The sequence below is a fragment of the Lytechinus variegatus genome, chromosome 10 (genome assembly GCF_018143015.1).
Source record: "Lytechinus variegatus isolate NC3 chromosome 10, Lvar_3.0, whole genome shotgun sequence".
NCBI lineage: Eukaryota > Metazoa > Echinodermata > Echinoidea > Temnopleuroida > Toxopneustidae > Lytechinus > Lytechinus variegatus.
In genome coordinates, this window is record NC_054749.1 from 1,383,153 (window position 1) to 1,390,630 (window position 7,478).

At 34.0% G+C, this 7,478-nt stretch overlaps 1 protein-coding gene across 1 annotated transcript; it reads left to right on the forward strand.

Moving 5' to 3' along the window:
- The first annotated feature begins 615 nt into the window (after window positions 1-615).
- LOC121422557 (hematopoietic prostaglandin D synthase-like) lies at window positions 616-4,387 on the forward strand. The gene is made up of 5 exons (XM_041617701.1): window positions 616-757; window positions 1,198-1,302; window positions 2,778-2,893; window positions 3,413-3,514; window positions 4,220-4,387. Exons 1-5 carry the CDS (start codon window positions 616-618, stop codon window positions 4,385-4,387), a joined length of 633 nt encoding a protein of 210 aa, XP_041473635.1.
- Window positions 4,388-7,478: the final 3,091 nt, after the last annotated feature.

The window sequence follows — 7,478 nt, forward strand, 5'->3', positions numbered from 1 at the left end:
ATGGCTATATGCATAAAATTTTTCCTTGGGGTGGCAAGACAACTAACAAATTTTTGATGAAACACAGCGAGGGAGCGAAGCGACTGAGTTTGGCAAGGGACTCTTTTTCATAGTAAATTGAAGGATATCATGCACACTTTTGGTGAATTTTGTGAAAATTTTCAGTTTAAAAATGTAAGTTTTTGCTACATATGGAAGTGGGAGAGGAAATGGGTATTATTAACAATATTTTAATAGTTATTTGGAACATTTTATAATATAACATTTAGGAAGGGTAATACATATCTAAGACCAACCAATAAGTCTCAAAAGTGTCTGCAATGGGAAACAAAATTATTTATCAGTATGGCAAATATAATTCCTAGTCTGCAAAATATATCATATATAGGTTTATAGGACCTACTAATTGTGACTTTATTAATAATATAAAGCTATAAGGTCATCATTGATCTCAAGAGATGTTTGTTTGGTTTTGATGATCAAAGTTCACGTAATTGAACAAGCTCTAGAAAAATAAATTGATTACCAACACTTTACACAAACTGCATTCAACGCAAGACATTTTTGTACTGAAAGGTTGATTTAAAATATAAAAATCAAGCTTTTTTATCCACAATGACATCGTACAAGCTGATTTACTTCCCCGATCGATTCCGGACCGAGATATGCCGTCTACTCTTCGTACTCGCCGACGTCGAATTCGATGATCACCGCATCGGCTACGAGGAATGGTCGACGAAGTTAAAGAAAAGTTCGAGTAAGTTGAGAACAGATCAGAACAATGTTGACCAATTCATATAAAAATGCATCGAATAGAGTTTGGAAATATTTTCCATGTACATAGTCAAAAAGAACCCCAACATGACCGTCAAGTTGGGTATATATGCATTTTTGAAAATGAAAGTTGTAGTATAGGGTGTCTACTTCAAGAATCCGACGGGTGCAATAATTTTGATCATATCTACCCGACTAACACGCTTATTTTGAAACAAGAAAGAGCATATCATTAAAACAACATGAAACCAAAAAATTAAATGAATAAATGTAATACAATAGCCTAGCTATGCCTGATAAAAGGCAACTTGATATAATGACACTTACATAATACACAGTACTTATATAGGGCACGTTTTTTTACACAAATGTATATAGGGTAATATTAAAAAAAAATGATGTTTTTATATTTTTTTAATTCAGATACACCCACTGGGGATTTACCTATCTTAGAGATTGAACACAAAGAAGGAAAGATTCTTCTTCTTCAGAGTCGAGCCATTCAAAGATACTTGGCAAAGGAATTCGGTGAGTCGACGGTGTTTCCTCATTTCATTTGCTTATCTTATCATAACTATGAAATATATTCATTTTAACATAGCAATATATACATATCTATACATAATGTATAGATATGTATATATTGCTATATGTTAAAATGAATATATGTCATATATATATCTCTCTCTATCTATATATATATGTATACAGTGCGTATCAAAAAAAAGTTTACACTTTGAAAAAATCCTGTAAAATTATGCATTTGTAATATCCTGAAGATTTTTCCACATTTTAACATTGGTACAGGTCCATTAAAGCAAATAACGATATAACTGTCAAAAAATATTTCCGCTTGAGTGAGCACCACTTTTGAAAAGTTAGTGAAAAATGATTTGCGCAGAACATTGAAATAGTCATGCGAATAAAAGTAGACTGTAATCATGAAGAACACATGGAATTTAGCTAGTAAAATTGATTTGAAGATATCTTCTACTTTGTTAGACTTGTTTCCTTGCCCAAAACACTTCGAAGAGTGCATTCGCCCTACCCCACTCCCCCACACACCGAGCCCATCGTGACGATATTTGCTTTACACTGAGGTGTGATTTACATGGAATGGCTTAAGCTTGATTTTCATTATGTTTATCATTGCTAAAATTGAGAAAAGTTTGGAGAAACAAGTATTAAATGAAAAATGAAATGTAAACCTACTTTCAATGATAAAAACTTAGTGAAAAAATGCTGGAGATGTCTGATATAAACTTTTCTTCAGATTCAGTTATGTCCTCAGATCCAGCTGGCACAAATAGGGTAAAGGTTGTGCTTAATAAGAGTTGAAATTTCACTATGGGTGGCAAAATTGTTACAAAATGCTGGAATGTATCCGTTCCATTTCAATTGACTAAAAGTGCAAGGGAAATGTATGATTAATGTTTCGTAGGGTAAGTTTGATTTCGCCCTTTCCCCTTGACACAGCATGAAAACAAGCATTTCTGCGAGCTTTACAGAAATGGACAGTGCTCACTCAAGTGTAACATTCTGACAAAACTTTTACTTTCATTGGATAGATGAGACCCAAAACCAAGATTATACGTGCAAAAATTACCCACATGTTGTATATTTTTGAATTCCCAGGGCTTTTTCAAAGTGTAAACTTTTTTTTGATACGCACTGTATATATATATATATATATATATATATATATATATATATATATATATATATATATATATATATATAGAGCTCTACTTTTTGCATATCAACCTGCGTTGTCCACAATACTGTTTTGCAAAATCGTTTGAAACTTTAAAATGGCATTGCTTTCTTATTGCTAGTTTTTTTTCTCCTTCTTCATCTTTCTTCAATCAATTACTCTCATTCTTTCTGTCTCCATGCAATCCGATGTATCTTCATGTTCATCCGCCAACCATATCATCCAGCGATAGTGAAGACCTCTGTCTGCATGATACACAAATGTATTTTTCCATTACTTTAATAAAAAGGTCTGTATGGAGGTTCAAACGATGAGTCCGTGATCATCGACGTCGTGACGGAATGCTGGGATGAATTTCTTGATGCAGCAGCCAAGATCATGTTTGAAGAAGAGCCAACGAAAAAGGTGAAACAAATTCTTAATTTCCTTCATAATTCCTGAATATCGCCTCAAAAAAAAAATAAGTTCATTCAGCCCCTGTGGTGTATATGCGCAGGTGTATAGGCCCAATCATAATTAAAATGTTGGCAGAAGTTTTTGAAGTTCATGTTTAGAGTTGCAATGGTAATTGAACGTGGGGGTATTGACGGTAATTCTAATTCATTGTTGCACATAGGTTGCATCATTCAAAATAATTATATTACAGAGAGTGAGAGAAAGAAAGAAGGAAAGGATGGAAGGAAGAAAGAAAGAAAGAAAGAAAGAAAGAAAGAAGAAAGAAAGAAAGAAAGAAAGGAAGGAAGGAATTAGGAAGGAAGGAAGGAAGAAAGAAAGAAAAATAGGGAAAAAAGAAAGAAAAAAAGGAAGAAAGAAAGAAAGAGAGAAAGAAAGAATACAAGAAAAAATAAGAAGAAAAGGGAATTGTAATATAATTGGGCAAAAGTAATTTCTCTTGTGTAATTTTTCTTGTTTACACTTTACTAGGAATCACTAAGGCAAGCGTTTTTACAAGAAACTGGTCCACGGTTACTAAGCTATCTCGAAAACTTGTTCAAAGACAACAATGAATATTTACTCAGAATGTACGTATATATATATATTTCATTACTGTTCGTTTTTCAAATATATATATACGTGTATATATGTCTCTTGTCTGATTCAAGAAAGCATTTTCTTTTAAGTAGGTGGCAATTAAACCTTGCCAGAATTAATATAGAGTTATATCTTATACCCTTACGCCGACTTGAATAAATCGACTTGATTTGTAACCTTCACCCCTGCTGTATACCTCACTGTCATTTGACAAGCAAAAAATAAAAAAAGTTTGTCATCCAAAATCGAAGGTCATTTCGTCCATGGAAAATTTGACTTGCAAAAAAAAGTTCTCGCTTTCTAAGGAGGGGGGGGGGCACACTCGTGTTAGAACGGCGAGTGCCCCTCCCCCTGGATGCTCCAGTGGCAATGACCATCACTAATTAATTCGCTAATTTTATTAAGATTTATAAACCTCGATCTTCAAGAATGTTGAAGGATCCGGTCCTCTGATTGGTCAAAAGTGGGGTCATTATATTTGACCTTGCCTGATAAAGCAACAGGCTATAAGGGCAATGAGCATGTCCTATGCAGTTAACAAGATTTATGCAACAGAAACAACCATGCCTCTCATAGCAGTCTGTAGGCCTATATCTAGAATAAAGATTGAACAAAATATATGATATCATTACTGGGGACATGGGGCATATCATCCACTTTCTCACTCTTTCGTTTTTCCTTCCTTTCTTCCATTTTCAGCCAACATTGGGTGATGTGGCGACCTTCAACTGTATCGATGTGGTCAAAGATTGGGTTGGCGATGAACTCTTCTCTACTTATCCAAAACTGTTAACTATAAGAGACAAAATAAGCAAGATAGAAAACGTAGCCGCCTATCTTGCAACAAGACCAAAATGTTTGTTTTAGACTAGTAGTGTGCATAACTACTGGCAGATTTAGGAAGGGGGGTGTGCCCCCCCCTTTTTAAAGAGGCAAAATCAAAATTTGTAATGTAAATATGCTGTTAATCACAAGTGTGCCCCCCCCCCCTTTGAAAGTGAGGACGCTTTTTTGGGGGGGGGGCTTGTCAATTTTTTTCCTCAGGGGAAAATGTTCCCCCTCCCTTTGGAAAATCCTGGATCTGCCCTTGTGCATAACAATGATCTCCAAATATGTATTTTTCAGAAGTTGCTTTGTCAGTTTTGGTTGACTTACAAGGACTTACATGTACATGTAGTTGTATGGAAAAATTATTATATTTTTGTTCTTTTACCATTTTATTGAGATAAGACATCAAGTTTATGTATCAGGTGAATCCATATAAACTACACAAAAAATTAACAGTTTCATCGAAATGGATAAAAAGTAACGGGTGGGTCGGCATAAGTGGTTCACATAAGCAAATTTGATGGGTTTAGAAAAATTTGGTTTTCATTGACAGAAAATATGATCCACCAGAATGGCAAACAACTGTCTCCTCAAGAATTTGACTCTCTCTCAACCCTTTCAAAAAAGTTATCAAGTCCTAAAACTGTTCTGACGAGGCAAAGTTGAAAAATTCAATATAGGCATGATCATTGTTTTAACCAAACTCAGACGAAATTGTTCACGTTTTACTTTTTTTTAGTTTTACCTTTTTGTTAAATAATTAAACATGTTCATTTTCAGGCTTAAATATCAGGAGACATATCTTCATTATTTTCCTCTCAAATTCAGGAGTGGAATTATCATTTTTGGGGTTGGGGATTCAGATATTCATAAAACACACAAAGGAAAAAAGTAATATATTTCTCAAAAAAATTTGAGGTCAACATATTGAATTGTTTGTCATGGTATCTGTGAGTTAGCTCTGTAGTAAGTTAAGTTGGTATTTTATTCATAGGTCTAGAAAAAAACCTACACAGGCCCCCCCTCCCCCCCAAAAAAATAGAGGTAATTATTAAGAAATGAAGGGCACTTTTGGCTCTTTTTCTTTGGCATGTTTGGGGTGGAAATTTTATGGGGCTTGCACCTTCCATCAATACTCCCACCTGGACTTTTCAAAGACTAAAATTCACATCTTCAACTAAAGAGTGATCTAAAGTATATATCCTAGTCATTTGTAAAGACATGTCTTACTTTATGAGCAGCCTTATGAAACAATGTCTGATGAAACAACATAAACAAGCCTGAAGTACAAGATAAAATAAGAGAATCCAATATTTATTTACAAATGTACTCTCATCATTCCCTGTTGGAAAAATATACCACGGCTACACTGTTCATAACAAAAAGCACACAGGAACATATATACAATTCTTAAAAACGCATTAAAAGCGTGATGAAATATTGCATATCGAGTACGAATACACTTCAAAAGTAGACTTGCACAGCTAAAGGCTAGGATTACAGCAATTTCGTTATGAAATGTTTTTGGTTCTGAGTGCAAACACTGCAAATGTAAGATTTAATCGATAGCAATAAAAACAGGATGGATGGCCTGTATAATTTTGACTAGAATGGTAACAGTAGCTGGTAGATAATGTGAATATTATAGATAATAAAAAATCTTGATTAAAACATAACTAGTCTATAGGAATGGATTTCATTTACAAGGTTCAAAATGGAATATATTACAATCACCATTTACAAGAAAGGTATAACATATTGAATGAAGAATGGATTGCAATGCAAATGTATACACAAGAAAAATATATGCAAATATTTGCAAATGTGAAGAAGAAAAAAAAATTAAAACACATGAATAAAAAATCACTGCAAAAAACACAACTTACTAGACCTGCTAGGCTGTACATTTTTTAATGTATTTCTCTCCTTTTTAATGCACTCATTCCAGTTTCATTTAACACCACAATGTTATTGATATAATTGACTTACCAAAGTAATAGTCAAATACCTCTTTAAGAATATATTCAAATTCAAATATGCATAATAATTATTCAGACTAATATTGAATTGTACTTGAGGACATGGAGGAAAGGCAATTATTCTTCTTTTTGATAAAAAAGGGGCAGAAAACAATTTAAATGTAAATAATAGGGGTACTATTGTATAATACATTACCAAGTCCTCTATTTTTAATTGATACTATTATCTCTTTATTTTTTCCCTATTTTATTTCTTCCTTTTGCCCTTTCACTACCTGAAATGGGGAGGGGCTGTCAACTTAACGATTGCCCCACCCAACTAACATTTAAACATTTACCTACAGTTTGTGTATAACTCCAATGATATACATGTACATAGTTTTTGAAGAATTCTTTCGTCGTAGGAAAATTTAACGATCCACGTCACGCTGCTTAAATGTGAATAAATGTTAATCAACCTGTGCGAATGAAGATATATTGCATTGACTATTAGTATCACCATGTGTACAATGTAGCTTTTAAGACTACTTTATTGCAAAGGATGCACTGAAAAAAAGTGTTTTCATCCAAAATTAGTTTCCGTCACAGATTACTCTTCAAGTCATTTCGACTGTATATTATCCAGTAAGACAACAAAGTGATATAAGAATACAAGTACAACTAACGAGCTAAGATAAAGATGATGCCGTTCTGTCTTACACTCCCGAGAGGTGTGAATGCAATTTCTTGGATAGAATGCACGATCGTCTGCATCAACGGAGGTAGACATGTATAGTTGTGGCATGTAACGTTGTCATAGCAACGAGCCATGTTGACAAGAAACGAGCAACAGACATTACTTGGTGACGTTCATCACTGCAGCATAACAGTTAAGCGACATGGAGGTGTGAATGAAAGTTGAAACTGATTTTGGCCTCAGTAACGTTTACTCCGCATACATCCGTAATTCCGAAGCTTCGTTATTCCCAAGGTTTGGATATTCCAAAGGTTTGTATTTCCGAACGTTCGTAAGTCCGAAAACGAAATGAGGTTCATAATTCTGAAGGTTCGTTAGTCCAAAAACAAAGTGAGGTTTGTAATTCTGACAGTTCGTTAATCTGAAAATGAAATGAGGTTCATAATTCCGAAAGTTCGTCAGTCCAAAAACGTAA

Coding starts and splice junctions, on each gene's coding strand:
- LOC121422557 (XM_041617701.1), top strand. CDS start 616: ATGACATCGTACAAGCTGATTTACTTCCCCGATCGATTCCGGACCGAG. Junction 1,303..2,777: donor ATACTTGGCAAAGGAATTCG/GTGAGTCGACGG, acceptor TTTAATAAAAAG/GTCTGTATGGAGGTTCAAAC. Junction 2,894..3,412: donor AAGAAGAGCCAACGAAAAAG/GTGAAACAAATT, acceptor ACACTTTACTAG/GAATCACTAAGGCAAGCGTT.